General features: G+C 38.8%; 3 protein-coding genes across 3 annotated transcripts in view; 1 reads left to right on the forward strand and 2 right to left on the reverse strand.

The window, feature by feature from the left end:
* Positions 1-957, reverse strand: part of LOC109397767 (serine/threonine-protein kinase ATR) — a 30,186-nt gene extending 29,229 nt beyond the window's left edge. Inside the window, exon 1 of the mRNA XM_062859252.1 lies at positions 447-957. Within this exon, the coding sequence (XP_062715236.1) occupies positions 447-763 (317 nt within the window). The 5' untranslated portion in view covers positions 764-957. The remainder of the gene's footprint in view (positions 1-446) is intronic.
* Positions 958-2,056: 1,099 nt separating this feature from the next.
* Positions 2,057-7,655, forward strand: LOC115254229 (guanine nucleotide-binding protein subunit beta-5). The gene is made up of 5 exons (XM_029878082.2): positions 2,057-2,352; positions 2,419-2,674; positions 6,339-6,750; positions 6,859-7,122; positions 7,181-7,655. Exons 1-5 carry the CDS (start codon positions 2,238-2,240, stop codon positions 7,190-7,192), a joined length of 1,059 nt encoding a protein of 352 aa, XP_029733942.1. The 5' UTR covers positions 2,057-2,237; the 3' UTR covers positions 7,193-7,655.
* Positions 7,656-11,955: 4,300 nt separating this feature from the next.
* LOC109428786 (farnesol dehydrogenase) lies at positions 11,956-13,302 on the reverse strand. The gene is made up of 3 exons (XM_019704631.3): positions 12,600-13,302; positions 12,399-12,533; positions 11,956-12,321 (listed from the first exon to the last, which is right to left on the reverse strand). Exons 1-3 carry the CDS (start codon positions 13,173-13,175, stop codon positions 12,280-12,282), a joined length of 753 nt encoding a protein of 250 aa, XP_019560176.2. The 5' UTR covers positions 13,176-13,302; the 3' UTR covers positions 11,956-12,279.
* Between the last annotated feature and the right edge of the window lie 1,325 nt (positions 13,303-14,627).

Here is a 14,627-nt window from a genome sequence, read left to right on the forward strand (position 1 = left end):
GGAATAGCTTCTCGAACGAGTAGAAGAACTAGCCAGAATCTCGAGATTTATCCGAGATTGATAGCCTTGATTGTGACTTAAAAACCTTTTGGCACTCTGAGCCACAAACTATGTTGTTTATGTTGCAAGAAATGGAGAAAACAACAACACTGTTGCCCAAAGTTTTGCTCAAACAGCATCAAATTAGGCAATGAATCATAATACCCACGCTTTTTGCACCTTTTCATTGCAGACACGGAGAATTGGCCTTCTCACCATACTAAAATTCAGCTCATTACTACAAATCTAGTACTTCGCCGATCTGTCCTATTGTTCACATATTTAGCATGTCTTGTTCAAAACAAATGATTTACCCGATTTCACGATTGGTTGAACGGAAACCCTTCTACTAAAGCTAAAAACTAACATGTTGCCGTTTCGTAAAATAAAAACAATACAATACTAACCTGAAGAAATCCTCAACCGAAGCAATGTGGAGCAATTGATTGAGCAGCCAAAAGTTACATGCCTGGACGGGGTCTCTTTCGGTTGGTGTGGCCAAGAGCGACGACGGAAACAGCCCCGGGTTTTCGTACGTAAGGTCCCGTCGGATCATATCCAGGATTTTCTCCAGATACGAACTGCGTTTGCTGACCTTGTCGACCAGCGTCGCTATCAGCGTCTCCCACACGGCATCCGATTTGTTCCGTTCCTGCTGCTGTTTGGGAACCACTGTGGAAGCTTCCGTTGCTGCTGACGGCTCACTGTTCGATTCTTCGTCCATCGCGGTAGGATAAGCGCAAAATCATACAAGGAACGACTAACAGGCTATCGATATCAACGATTTAACAATTGTTACAAATTTTACGGCACAAATCACTTTATTTTTGGCAAAATTACAGGAAAAGGTTGAGGCAACCGGCAAAACAATCCACAGACAACTGAACTGATGAACAACAACAAAACACACTCCGCGCGAAAAGGGCAGGTTCATTTTACACCCTGAGAAAAACGGAAGAAAAGATTAATATTTAATCATTTATTATTAAATATTTATTATCGTCGCACCACCAAATCGAAGTCGTCGCTAGAAGCACATGCGAAGTTGCAGCTGCGAAGTAAATTTTAATCTATTTTTTCTGTTGTGCATCATTAAGCTAATTAATAGCAACAATATGCACTAATCCAAATTTAGTTGCGACATTTCTAAGTAGGTTAAAAATCAATTTTCGCACGTTCGGTCACTTCGTATTTCGACCAAAAGCATAATAATTGGGTAAAAAATTGGGCTTTTTAAGACCGATATCCAAATTCATAATCTATGTTTAGGGAGATTCAAGTAATTTGGACAGACCGTTACGCGTATATATTTTGGACACTTCCATTTGATTTTGCCGTAAATGTCCAAAATATAACGTTCTGTCCAAGAAAAACAGAAAAAAACTGGCTGCAACCCGATCATTACGTCGGTTGCATGAATATTACATCGGACGATGTACACATAATAACAAAAGATTTTGCATCAAAGGGGCCGTACACAAATTACGTCATGCTTTGAGGAGGGGGGGATTTGGTGGGTGGTAGAAGGTTGAAAAACGTGACGACTCATACAAAAATTGGTGACGTCCCATACAAAAAATGTGACATAGGGGGGGAGGGGGGTTGAAAGAGGTCGATTTTCGAATGACATAATTTGTGTATCACCCCAAAACGATGTAATCGTACATAGTAATCGTGATTACATTGATTATTTAGTACATCGGAATGAATTACATCGGGCGGGTTGCATTTTTTTTGCTGTGTACCTGAATTCCCCTAATCTCCATTCTAAAATAGCATTTTATCCAAAATATTATTTATTTATCTTGTTTATTTTTACTCTATTTACTGGCCTGGGAACTATTGTAGAAATGCATTAATCGGAACACCAACTGACCTCTGTTATTTGTTTCACAATCCCAACGTAGAGTCCTTAGACCAAGCTTTAGACGGAGCTCTGAATAAATAACAAATTTTTCAAATGTTACGTTACAAATAAATGAACAAAGTTGAACTCACAGTGGAAATGAATCCAATTCAAAGTGCTGTCCTACCCCTCCGCAGTTTTGTTGACAGAGATTTGTTTATTGATTTTTCCGCACCTGTCAAGTGGTGCAAAAATTTGCTGCAAAATTCAGTCCACTTTCGGCAGTAGCTGGTGTAACTTTTCCTCCTTGCGCTCGGAACCACAAAAATCCGCAAAAATAACGGTGAAAAATATGACCGAGGTCCTGAGCAACAACACTACCGACAAGGTAGCTGCGCTTGTGAAGGAAGCCGAATCGCTCAAGGCCAAACTGGAGGAGGAACGGCAGAAGCTGAACGATGTCACTCGTAAGTTTTTTTTTGTTTTGATTGACTGGAAAAGGGAAGTTATATTCTCCAAATTTATAATTTTAGTATCTTCCGTGGCTGAGCGGCTTGAAATGATCACGTATCTCAACATCAAGCCCCGCCGGGTACTCAAGGGGCACCAGGCAAAAGTACTGTGTTCCGATTGGTCGCCCGACAAGAGGCACATCGTTTCGTCTTCGCAGGATGGGAAGTTGATCATCTGGGATGCTTTTACCAACTACAAAGAGCATGCCGTAACGATGCCCACTACATGGGTGATGGGCTGCTCGTACGCTCCGTCCGGGAACCTGGTGGCTTGCGGGTAAGTACTACTTTCTCTATTTTATTACTAGTGTGGAGAATCAGGTTCTCTCATTAATTTTTTTTTTATATCTTTGTTATCGAGACTTTCAGCCCGAGGCTGGTTCGTTTCCGTACGCCATTAATAATTATCCACTAGTTTTTTTTTCTGTATGTTTGTTTCCTTGACCTAACAAAAAGTGTTAAACTAAAGGCTTACGTTTTACTGAATAAATACAAATACTAACGATTGTACAGTGGTCTTCCAAGATAATGACAAAATAACGGTATGATCGGTCGTGTGGTCAGGTTTGACCAACCCCTCCGTAACTTGACAGATGAGCTCAGTTTCGCGTACCTACTTGCAAATCGCAGATGTCGCTACTGTTCGTAAACAACGGGTCCGACCTTCACTGACGCAACAATTATATACGGTGCACAATGCTGGAACCAGCTGCCTTTGGCCACAAGAAACGCACCAACAGTATCAGCTTTCAGATCAGCTTTGAACGCTCAATAGATTTAAGATTAAGGTTTTGATACTGATGTAATTCACTTGCTTAACTGTCCTAAGTTTTTTTTTTCATTTTGTTGTAAAAATTCCTTGACCCTAAGAATGGCTATGCTAACCGGTTCACGTTACGTTAACAATAAAAATTACAAATTACAATTACAACAATTTTTGTCCATGCGAAAACATCTTTTTGTTTCGTGGTGAGTGGAAGCCAACAAGAGGCTAGCGTTTCGTATCAAATGGACGTATTCAACAGAAGCGCAAAAACTAATGTTCATTAAATTGAAATCTTTTAGATTTTTCTTTTTGTTGTTGTCAGAAATGTAATAAAAGCACATGTTTAAACAGTCTTGCATATTAATTTGTGACTGCGCATGCTAGATCAAACCGAAGATTAAACTCGAAAAAAAAACATCTGCAAATGCTTATTTTTAACTTCCATTTTGGCTTGCCACCAGATATGTAGCTGTAAAATGTTAGCATAAGTAACCTAATTTATTACTTGCTGGTGCTTAATAACCGCACAAGAAGAAAACATGAGTTTCTTATTAATTTTATGAAAGTCGACTATGTATTTTGCCTTTACCCGTTTTATAGACATAATTTTCGCTTCTATTAAACAAATTCATCATGTCGCACTTAATTTGCATTTATCTACCACAAAAAAAAGCGGAAACAGCAAATTAAGGTTTTTTTGAAGTTTTAATATATTTTGTTATTGTCGGTTTTCGTCCTTTTCAAAGGTAGCGCTTGCCGCTTTGAATCTGACAGTACCACCCGGACCAAAATTTTTAGGTACGCTGACGTTGTTCGGCAGCTGTCAAGTAGCTCCCGGGTTGGGTTTGACAAACCATTATTGCGAAAAAATAATGAAGCACTACAAATGCGCATTAAAATATAACATAGTAGAACACTACAAATGCGTAATAAACAAGGACATGTACAACACACAACATATATTTTGCCCTGTAACCCTAGTGAATAACAGTTTCCATATAAATAAATTTTTCAGATTTTATTTCAAATTGTACAGCTCATGTGGCTTTAGTCCAAGAACCTTACTTTCGTAAGAAAAAATTCTATCTAGGTAAAGCGCAGTTTCAAGTTCAAAAGGAATCGCTCAAGAAGCTTCTTGAGCGATTCCTGGCAGAAGCTTTCTACGGTGACTGCCATTTGAATTGTCATTTCTTCGCAACTGCGTACTGCGATGGAAGAAAACGGTTTCTTGGGCGATTCAGGCCAGGAATTTCCCATGCATCAAGATAGGCCGAGAAATTCCTTCTGAACTGCAAACAGTCCTTACCTAACTTTGTAAATCCCGAGCTAAGCCCGATGTTTTCTACATGCAGTAAAAATAAAATAGCAAACCAGCATGTCATGTCTTGAGAATGTGTACTTGTCAACAACATATTACTGTAAAGTTTATCCCGAATGTATCGATGTCTCCTATGATGAATTTGAATTGCTCTCAGTTAAAAGTTAAACCAATTCTCTGAAATGTGAATGTAAATATTAGATGTAGTACCGTTGAATTCTGGAAAAATAAATTAAATTGAATTGAATTATCCCGAATGTGGGTCGTACGTCGTATGAAGAAGTTGAGTTCCATGCCGATCAATTTTCTTCTGAAACGTTTAGAACTTATAGTCGATCATTACATCCGTGATATTCATCTGGCTAATATGCGTTTTCATGTGAACCAACATGTTTGCCATTTTGGAAAGTGTATAAAGTTGTTTATGATCAACAACAATCTTGTTAGGGTGTTTTCTTTGGTATCGAAGATGCCTTTGACAACGTTGCCTTACGATGCGATGCCATACTAGAAGTCGCATAAGGGAACGTTCAAAAATTACGTCCAACATTTTGGGGAGGGGGGGGGGTCTAGAAAAGTGTGACAGTACGTGTATTGGGTATAGGGAAATTGCGTGACAGAGGGGGGAGGGGGGGGTCTAGAAATCCCGAAAAACGATGGACGTAATTTTTGAATCTTCCCTAAAGCGACACTGATTTTTCATTAGGGCCAAACTGACGATCCTTTCTTTGTGTTATTACAGAATGTGTGTTTGTACAACACATCTGTGATACATGTCTATACTATCATTCTATACATACCAAGACTACTACATGTACATCCGTCTACGAAAAGAACCAATAAGGGAACGTCCATGAATTACGTCACGCTTTGAGGGGGGAGGGGGGGTCCGTAAAGTGTGACAACCCATACAAAAGTTTCAGAAGTCTCATATAAAAAGTGTGACATAGGGGGGAGGTGGGGTTGAAAATTTGCAATTTTTGCGTGACGTAATTTATGGACGCTCCCTAAGAACCAGTAGTTCATATGCCTCTGCCATGGCAGGATGGCGAATGATATTCCCGTGTTTTATTTCCATCGTCATCACAACAATTAAGGGTCCATCCCGTTGCACGAACAATGTGTATTGAGTTTTCCGAAGATTTTTTGGTTGAAATACAAAGGAGACGACTGCATCGTGTTATAGAAACAAAAAAAAATAATTTAGTTTGTTTTGGTCAAGTTATTAGCGAAAGATAGAATCGACGGAGAGAAATCGATCATTCACCAGATGCTCAAAAACCAGCATCTCTTCTCGTCATTCTTAGCAGTAATTAGTAATTGAATGTTTGTGGGTGCCCCCAAAGGAGTGTTTCGTCGTCACTTTTGAGATATCTCATAGCAGATACGCTATTGAGGCATGGATGCGCATCAGAACCCTTTTCATTTGTGTTGTTTGTAATAAGTGATCATTTACAACGGCGTGATTCCCGGAAGGGTAACCATTTTACCGTTCCCATTCACAAAATTCGAAAAGGTAGAAAAAAAAAAATAACAATAGACGAGTGCACCGATGAACTGAATTCATCGCGGTGCGAGAATTTTGACACTACAGCGGGGTCGCTTCCAATCAGAAGTGAAGGATTTCCAATCAGAATTGAACAATTCTGATTGGGAACGACCCCGCTGTAGTGTCAAAATTTTCGGACCGCGATGAATTCAGTTCATCGGTGCACTCGTCTATAGTGATGTTTATTATCATGTCAGTGTTCATGATGTATAAATATTGTATCATATTTTGACTGGTTAGGCCAAATTTGGTCGGTTTTAGTATTTAAGATGACGAACTTCCTAACAATCTATTCTTATTCTTAATAGTGGACTGGATAATAAAGTAACGGTGTATCCGATTACTATGGAAGAAGATATTTCTTCCCGAAAGAAAACCGTTGGAACGCACACGAGCTACATGTCTTGCTGCATTTTTCCCAACTCGGACCAACAGATACTGACCGGAAGTGGCGATTCCACTTGCGCTTTGTGGGATGTCGAATCGGGCCAGTTGCTCCAAAGCTTCCACGGTCACACAGGGGATGTAATGTCAATAGATCTGGCACCGAACGAAACTGGTAATACTTTTGTGTCGGGCAGTTGCGATAAAATGGCATTCATCTGGGACATGCGGAGCGGCCATGTTGTCCAGTCATTTGAGGGACATCAGTCCGATGTCAACAGCGTCAAATTTCATCCCAGCGGAGATGCAATCAGTACTGGTTCAGACGATAGCACTGTGAGTATGATGGATGTATTATTCTATTATTTAATAAATAACCTGTGTTATCTAAATCCATACGAAATCGTGCAACTGCAACTCGTTATCACCCATTCTCCACTGTAGTGTCGACTGTTCGATATGAGAGCGGATAAGGAAGTGGCCGTATTCAGCAAGGATAGCATAATATTTGGTGTCAACTCGGTCGACTTTTCCGTCAGCGGTAGATTGTTGTTCGCTGGATATAATGATTACACAGTAAATGTATGGGATACACTCAAAGCACAACGCGTTTGTCTACTATATGGCCATGAAAATAAGGTATCTTGCCTACAAGTTTCTCCGGATGGCACAGCATTGTCCACCGGAAGCTGGGATTTCACCCTTAGAGTGAGTGTTTTCTAACAGTATTTCGATCAATGTTTTCTAAATTTTCTTTCATTTTCAGATATGGGCTTAAGTAACGCAATGTGTCGTCAAACAATAGAATATATCACACAAACAAAGCGCAATCGCTGTAGTATTGAAAAATTACAATGAATGAAGTATTAGGAAGAACTAATAAGAGTTGTTGTGTCTCTCTGTCTATAACTAAAGATATTCTATCAAAATATCGTTGATTAGTCAAAACAAATGCATTTATAATCAAAAATTTTTCGGATGCTTTTGCCTTAGACCAATATTTGTTTTATACTTAGGCGTATTTTCCTTTGTAATTTATATTTTACCAAAGATGAATATGTACAAATCATTTTACCATTTTATTACGATTCAGAAAACTGTCATACAAATCCATTGAATAGCATAATTAGAACATATTTATTATATTTGTTATTATTTATATTACGTGCCATGCTGCTAGCATTAGCAAAACTATTTACCTAAACTCAATAAACTGAATGTATTCTCTATATGTGTAATAACCTGTATCGTGTTTTTGTTGTCGAAAGTTTGTGAAAATCCATTCGTGTTATTATTCTCAGTAGGTACTTTTGATTTCTGGCTCTAATATTATATAAACTTTTATGTGTGTAAAGCAACTCTTGGGATGTAAAGAATGCAATCTACATAATGTAATTCTAAAACTTCATTGTACCAAATGAGGCAGTCTCTTGCGCTCTGATCAGTCCACATTGTCCGCTGTGCTCCACGATGTCCTGGGAACAGGATTTATTCTGATGACAAGAAAGAAGTTGGTTACTCGCCGCGTGTCGTGAAAATCGTTGTCGGCTTCATTAACGTACAGGTATAACTAGAGTTAAGAAAGGAATGTCCATAAACACAAATCTCAGGCGAAACAGCCTGTAAGCCGTATCGAATAATAGCGGCCAACGGTAAACCGAAGCACTTTCTTCCCCGTAAAGATTTCCCCAGAGCCACCTAGAGATCACCCACCATCAAACAGAAATAAATAACTCACGTCCGTACACACCGCAGTGCGAATAAAGATTCGGATCACTAAACTAGTCCCCGAAGTCGAACGCTGCGACTCAGCAACGAGTAACTGCGGAACGTGGAAGTAGCTATAAAGATTACGCCCTAGCAGTTGGCAGCTTGGCGCAGCAACTCTTGAAAATTACTGGATGATGAGCAGCAGCAGCACTAGGCTCAGCGGCTACAAATCACAGAACCCTCTGGTAGGACAGCGAATGTGAACAGTTAAGAACGAGAAGAATGCAACATGGGCGTGGCGAGAATTTTGCAACACCGTACGAGGGCGAATGAGGCGCGGAACATGCAGAACTCAGTTAGCAGGGAAATTTGCTGCACCTAAACCACTGACTGAATCAAATTTCAATCATCGCGCAACAATAATGACAATGTCGCTACCTGAATTTGTTGTGACAATCCACCCAATGCGATATAGGTTTGTCCTAACTTGAACAAAATAGGATAAAGATCGTTCATCACTAGTTTTGAGATTTTTATGCCCTGAATTTCGATTTTCGAGGGATAGCTTCGAGTTGGCAAACATTGCAACGCTGTTGAAGATCTATCATCAAACAGTTTCGATTTTGGGTTAGTAATAATTAGAAATCCTCTACATAGAGATGAGCGGAAGCTACATACATATGACGATTCGGCAACGCTGTTTGTTTTGTTTACAACAGCTTCCAACACTTGCCACAAAGCTATATGTTCAAACTTTTTGCATGACTTTATTGTGGTGCAAGTTGTTTTGTTAAGGACAAGGTATTTGGAGTACATAGCTCAAAATTTCTAGAGCACCGTTTTTTAGAACCGTTGAACGGATTTGGATGAAAATGCATCACGCTAATTGTTCAGTGGTTGTCAACAGCGTGATGCATTTTAATCCAAATCCGTTCAACGGTTCTAAAAAACGGTGCTCTAGAAATTTTGAGCAATGTACTCCAAATACCTTGTCCTTAACGTTTTCTTATTATATTCGAACTTTTTTCCCCAAATTTTTCGAAGAAATCTGAAATGTATTGCAAAGAATAGCGCGAATCAAATCGGCAGAAGTGAATCAAGCAGCAGCAATGAAAGTTTTTTCGAGAAGAGCAGCGACAAAAGTTTCTTCATGAGCATACGCTTTTGAAAGCAGAATTAATTAAATATTATCTTCTTACTAAATTTACATATCAAATTCTCGATAATAAAAATAAATATTTGTAATACGTTTATTGTCGATTGCAATACCGTTCAAACAACGCCTTCCTACAAACGATAAACATGTTCATTTGGCTCACACTTTGACAGTTCTCTCTGTTCGATTGGCTCACAATGGCCGCCTCCGCACATCTCTATAATGTAGGATTACTAGTAATAATCAATTATTCACGAGTTGAAAAGTTGCAACAAATTATCTTCTGTTTTGTCACCAACAAAAAAAAATCGAAATCATTCCATTGTCTGTTACCATTCTTTCATCCATTCTTTTGTTGCTTGTTTTGTGCCTCATGTCCGACAATTGGGTTGTTTAGTGAATAAAATATTGCTATTTTCTATAGCCATATATAAAGAGCTAATTTTTCTGAGTGTAACGTGATTTTATTGAGTTCCAATACCTTCCCGCATAATCACGAACTGTACATTGAACGTTTTTCATACTGTAGATGACCATAAACAATTATCATTCAACCAATTCTCAGACCGTTTGAGATAACAGTAAGATAACCATTCCATGTACAGATTTGCCAGTTTGACAAATGGTAAGCCGCCAAATTACAGTATGTGGAATAGGCGGTTAAGATAGGTTACCATAAAAAATCGCTCGTTTTCTCGAACAAATTTTTCGCAATACAGTAAAGGAAACAGTCAATGTATTATCCAGTTTTTAAGAGAACTCACTGCATGGTAAATGGTTAGAGAACAATTTAACAATAAATCTGCAGTAAAAACGCACACTATATGTGTTACTATTGATTTAAGGTTTTCCATGGTTTTTTTAAGCAAATGATATATGGGTCTAGTGCATTTGAACCATTTAAAAATAAAAAGGCGGTTATGCGTTTACTGATGATTTATTTATTATACAATACATATTTGCCATCATATTTATATTGTGGTTGAACAAGACGATTTACCTTCATGCAAAAACATCCTCGCATCATATCCGGGTCATTCCGAGAGCAGTGATGACTGCTGAAGTTCTCCGACTCGCGACGCATCTTATCGTACGCCCGGCAGCACATACGGCGATTAAAGCTGTGAACATTCCTGGGCGGCAGCGGATTTCTAATGAAAAAAAGAGACAGAATTTCCACCGGCATCAGGACGAATGCTTCGCTTCTCCCGGATTGTGCGAAACATTCTGCAGTTGCAATTTCGGGCAGGATGCTATTGAATTCCTTTGAATTCAAGTTCGTGAATTGTGTAAAACAATATTCATGTATGAGATAAAGCACCAAAAAACAAAATAGAATTATCATTCAAAACTTACCATTTTCTTTCTCCAGTTATTTCAAATTGCTTACCGCGAAGTGATCCGTTTGAGTTTTTCGTTTGTTTTCACTCAGGTGGATAACAGAAAAGTTTTTTTTTCGTTTTTTCTACAAAACTGCAAACTGCGGCAATTGATTGATACATACACCAATGTGTGCAACTATTTGGCAAACTGTTGAGTTATAAGTGGTATACAGTGTAATACCCGTGTGTGAGTGTGTTGTGCAAATATAATCACAAACCATTTGACAAATGGTCATTCCAGTTTGCCACCATGTTTCACAAGCTTTCATCGCCATATGTTTTGACAATTTCTACACAATATGACATATTGTTACAACTTGGTATGGGTTACGTAGACCGTTCTTTATGATCAAATGCCAGTTTCATAGATTTCAACAGAAAAGCACCTGTTTGTGATACAGTAACAGTGACAGATAAAGGAGACATACTGTTTGGACCTTAATGCAAACTGTATTTTTCTATGCGGGTTTGTTTTGATGGTTAAATTAACAAAACAAGCCAAGGGCTGAAAGTCTCTTTAATAAAGACAAATCAATCGATCAAATCAACAAAACAATTTTAATTTCCGTTCTGTCATTCTAGTTTTCAATCAATAAAATGACAGTTCGGCCCGAACAAAAAAATGTACCCATAAACTTTAAATGCATTTTAAAAATACTTGCCGGACTCCAAAAATTGTGAAATTTTGGATTTCGACTAATTTTTAGGCGGAGATTCCAATTATGAAATAATCCGGATACCCCTAAAGAACCCTAAACACAGTTTGTCCCATTTAGCAATATTTTTCCTGAAATACTACAATTCAATATCTTTCACACAAAAACAAAGAAGATTAAAATCGGTCAACTGGTCAAAAGATATGATTTTTTGGACCAGGCTATTTGAAAATTGGTCACGATAATAACGAAATAAAAAAATACCGGTCTAATTATTTTTAATGAACTACAAACTCACCAAGTTTCACGGCAATCGGAGTTGCACTATATAGATTTTCTATGGAATGGCTATGTAATTATAAACATGAATTTCTTCTTTCCATCTGTCTGTCTGTCTGTCTGTCTGACCGTTATGGATTCGAAAACTACTGGACCGATTGGCGAGAAAATTTGCGTAAAGGGTTTCTTAGAAGGGAAGCAGCATGGTCTGAGACCCCTCCCCCTCTAAACTGATAATTTTGTGGGGCACTTCTTGCCGGTACAGCTAAGTTAGTACATTAGGTACATAATTAATTATGATGAATTTGGGAGCGTAAGACTACTAAATGATACTCAGGCCCTAATACAAAGTTTCAAATACTCAGTTTATAGTTGTATTTTATTTATTCCAATTTCAACATTTATCGAACTACAAAACTTTTTTTATGAGGCTTATTCAACTCCTCGATTAAATCGTTTAAAAAAATTAGTATAGATCAACGTTATACAACAGCCTATGTATCTACCTCGGAGGTACATACAAGTAACATAAAGCTTCTCAACCGCAGGGTATTCTAGCCTATTCATGGAAGTTTAATTCGTTTCAGAACTAATTGTTCTAACCCTAATTGTTATTGCACTTGCAGGTGGTTATGTAGAAGATTTTTCTGCCATTAAATACGTCATCCACGAATGCAAGTCACTAAAATCTCTCTCCAAGCGGTTTGATAGTGAGCTCCTTAATCTGCAATGAATAACAAAACGTAATCATTAATGATTGACAGCGCGTCAGTGTTACGCTGTTGGTCTACATTTGCTAACCTCGACATGCTTTGGAGTTGAAATTACGTGTACCACACTATTTGCTATATCTTCAGGTTCTAGGAATGGTATCGGTTTCTTCAGTAAATCCGGATCATTGAATATATCTGTTCGAACGGCTCCAGGGCTTATACTCTAGAAAACGGTTATCAAATTGCATATTTGCGGCAAATCAAAGACACCCACACACATTTAGCTTACCGTTAATTTGACCTGACTCTTCTCATTCAATAATTCTATGCGAAATGTTTCGGTAAGAGCGGTGACTGCATGCTTCGTTGCGGGATACACGTTGTATGTAGTCAGAGTGTCAACTCCAACTGGCACTCCATGGCCGACGACACTGTTCATGTTAACGATATGGCCATCAATGTTCCGTCTTTTCATTGACTGATAAGCTTCACGGGCACACAGGATCAGGCCCACAATATTCGTTTCTACAACATCGCGAATCATCTGAGTATTTCCGGGTTCGATGAGTTGGGTGGATTTCAAGACACCAGCATTGTTCACCAATACATCCGCCCCTCCGAGATTAGCGTCAATCCACTTGAAAGCCGTCACTATGTCCTTCTCACTGCTCACGTCACACTTGCAGCCGTGCATCCTTCGTTGTAACTTTTCGTCAAGCGTTAATTTGAGTTCTTCTATTTTATCCACACGTCTTGCCATGCCGACAACAACCATACCGGATTGTAAAAGCGCCTTAGCGATGGCCCATCCTATTCCGGCACTAGCACCAGTTACTGCAGCCACGCGATTCTGCCAACGATCCATTACGAATAGTCACTGTTACGCAAATAATGCATTACCATTGGCGCACAGCTAATTTATAGCGGCTGCATGAGTTTCTTATCATCAATAATAATAATAGACAGTAATGAGACTTGTCGCTGCCGGCTTTACAGCTCGGAGTATTGCGGAGATTCCACCTGTTTAGACTCCTGCGCGAAAATTAGTTGCGTGGATTTTTCTTGCGTGGGCCCACAGATATAAAAACAAACCGCGTCCTGGTGAATATTTTACGCTGCGTTCTTAAGTACACACTTGGTGATAGTTTTGTATTGTAAACAAACATTTATAATGCACCCACGCTAAAAATCAGCCTAATCATTCATTTGCGTCGGAATCTATAAATCTTCGCAACGGGCAATAAGTTAAGAAATATATTTACCGGCACGCTCTATCTAATGCCAGATCAGACGACTAATTTTATTATTAATGTTTAAAAGTATATCGTAAATACAGTGTATATATCTTTTTGTTGTAGTGAACAGAGCTCAATCATTTTAATAAAAATCAAAATTCACGTAAGTCCTTGTCACAGACAAACAGACGTAACACTTGCGAAATTTCCATCGACCACGCTTTTAACGATCATCTTAAGGTGAATATATAACGAAGCCACACATAGAATTTTCAAAAGCACAAATCTGAAGAACCCAGGGTTGGTTTGCGCTAGAAAGTTGATCGATTGGTCACCACCAGCAGGTCACCGATCGATCAACTTTTCAGTGCAATCCGTCATTTGATTCCTCAGATTTGTGCTCTTGAAAATTCGAGGTGTGGCTTCGTTATATATTCACCTTAAATCTTTATAGTAGTGGTTTTCACAATCAGAGGCGCGCGCATCGTTTTTCTTTGCATTTGACGTTTCACACTAGCTCCTTCTGTTGAAGATATTGCACAACGCAGTGTGTCGTGAAACATTTCCACCAGGTGATGATAGTGTGAAGTGAAGTGGGCGATGGATTTTCACGAATATTGTTCTATGTGCTACGTCTGTTTGTCTGTGTCCTTGTCGACTGCCAAAATATCAGCGAAATTGGTTCTCTAGAAACCGAGCACCGTATCGTCAAACATGGCCAGTTTATATGAAAAATAGCTGATGGTCTTATTATTTTGTCCGACACTGTACTTGGCAATGCTAGACAGTAGGCTCATCACAGACAAACAGACGTTTCACTCTACCCACTTTCCATCGTTTCCCTTTTTAACGGACTATTCAAATATTCTTCAGTTCGCAAATCTGTCGTTCATGGTGCTCGCATCGTTTTTGCTCCTGTTTGACGTTTGCTCACTACCGCCATCTACTCAGTGGATTTGCGAAACACATCATAATTAGCATTGGACGATTATGCTTTTGTGACGATGATTTTACCTATTCGCACTTTGTTCCAAGTGATACGTCTGTTTGTCTGTGGTAGGCTCTTTGGTGCTGGAGTTTAA

Source organism: Aedes albopictus, chromosome 3, assembly GCF_035046485.1.
Source record: "Aedes albopictus strain Foshan chromosome 3, AalbF5, whole genome shotgun sequence".
In the NCBI taxonomy this organism is placed as follows: Eukaryota; Metazoa; Arthropoda; class Insecta; order Diptera; family Culicidae; genus Aedes; species Aedes albopictus.

What these genes read in the sequence shown, in the direction of transcription:
- LOC115254229 (XM_029878082.2), top strand. Translation starts at nt 2,238, where the DNA reads ATGACCGAGGTCCTGAGCAACAACACTACCGACAAGGTAGCTGCGCTT. An exon ending in GAAGCTGAACGATGTCACTC is followed by an intron (nt 2,353 to 2,418) that starts GTAAGTTTTTTT and finishes TTATAATTTTAG; the next exon opens with TATCTTCCGTGGCTGAGCGG. An exon ending in CTGGTTCAGACGATAGCACT is followed by an intron (nt 6,751 to 6,858) that starts GTGAGTATGATG and finishes TCTCCACTGTAG; the next exon opens with TGTCGACTGTTCGATATGAG.
- LOC109428786 (XM_019704631.3), bottom strand. Translation starts at nt 13,175, where the DNA reads ATGGATCGTTGGCAGAATCGCGTGGCTGCAGTAACTGGTGCTAGTGCC. An exon ending in AGAGTCAGGTCAAATTAACG is followed by an intron (nt 12,534 to 12,599) that starts GTAAGCTAAATG and finishes ACCGTTTTCTAG; the next exon opens with AGTATAAGCCCTGGAGCCGT. An exon ending in CAACTCCAAAGCATGTCGAG is followed by an intron (nt 12,322 to 12,398) that starts GTTAGCAAATGT and finishes TATTCATTGCAG; the next exon opens with ATTAAGGAGCTCACTATCAA.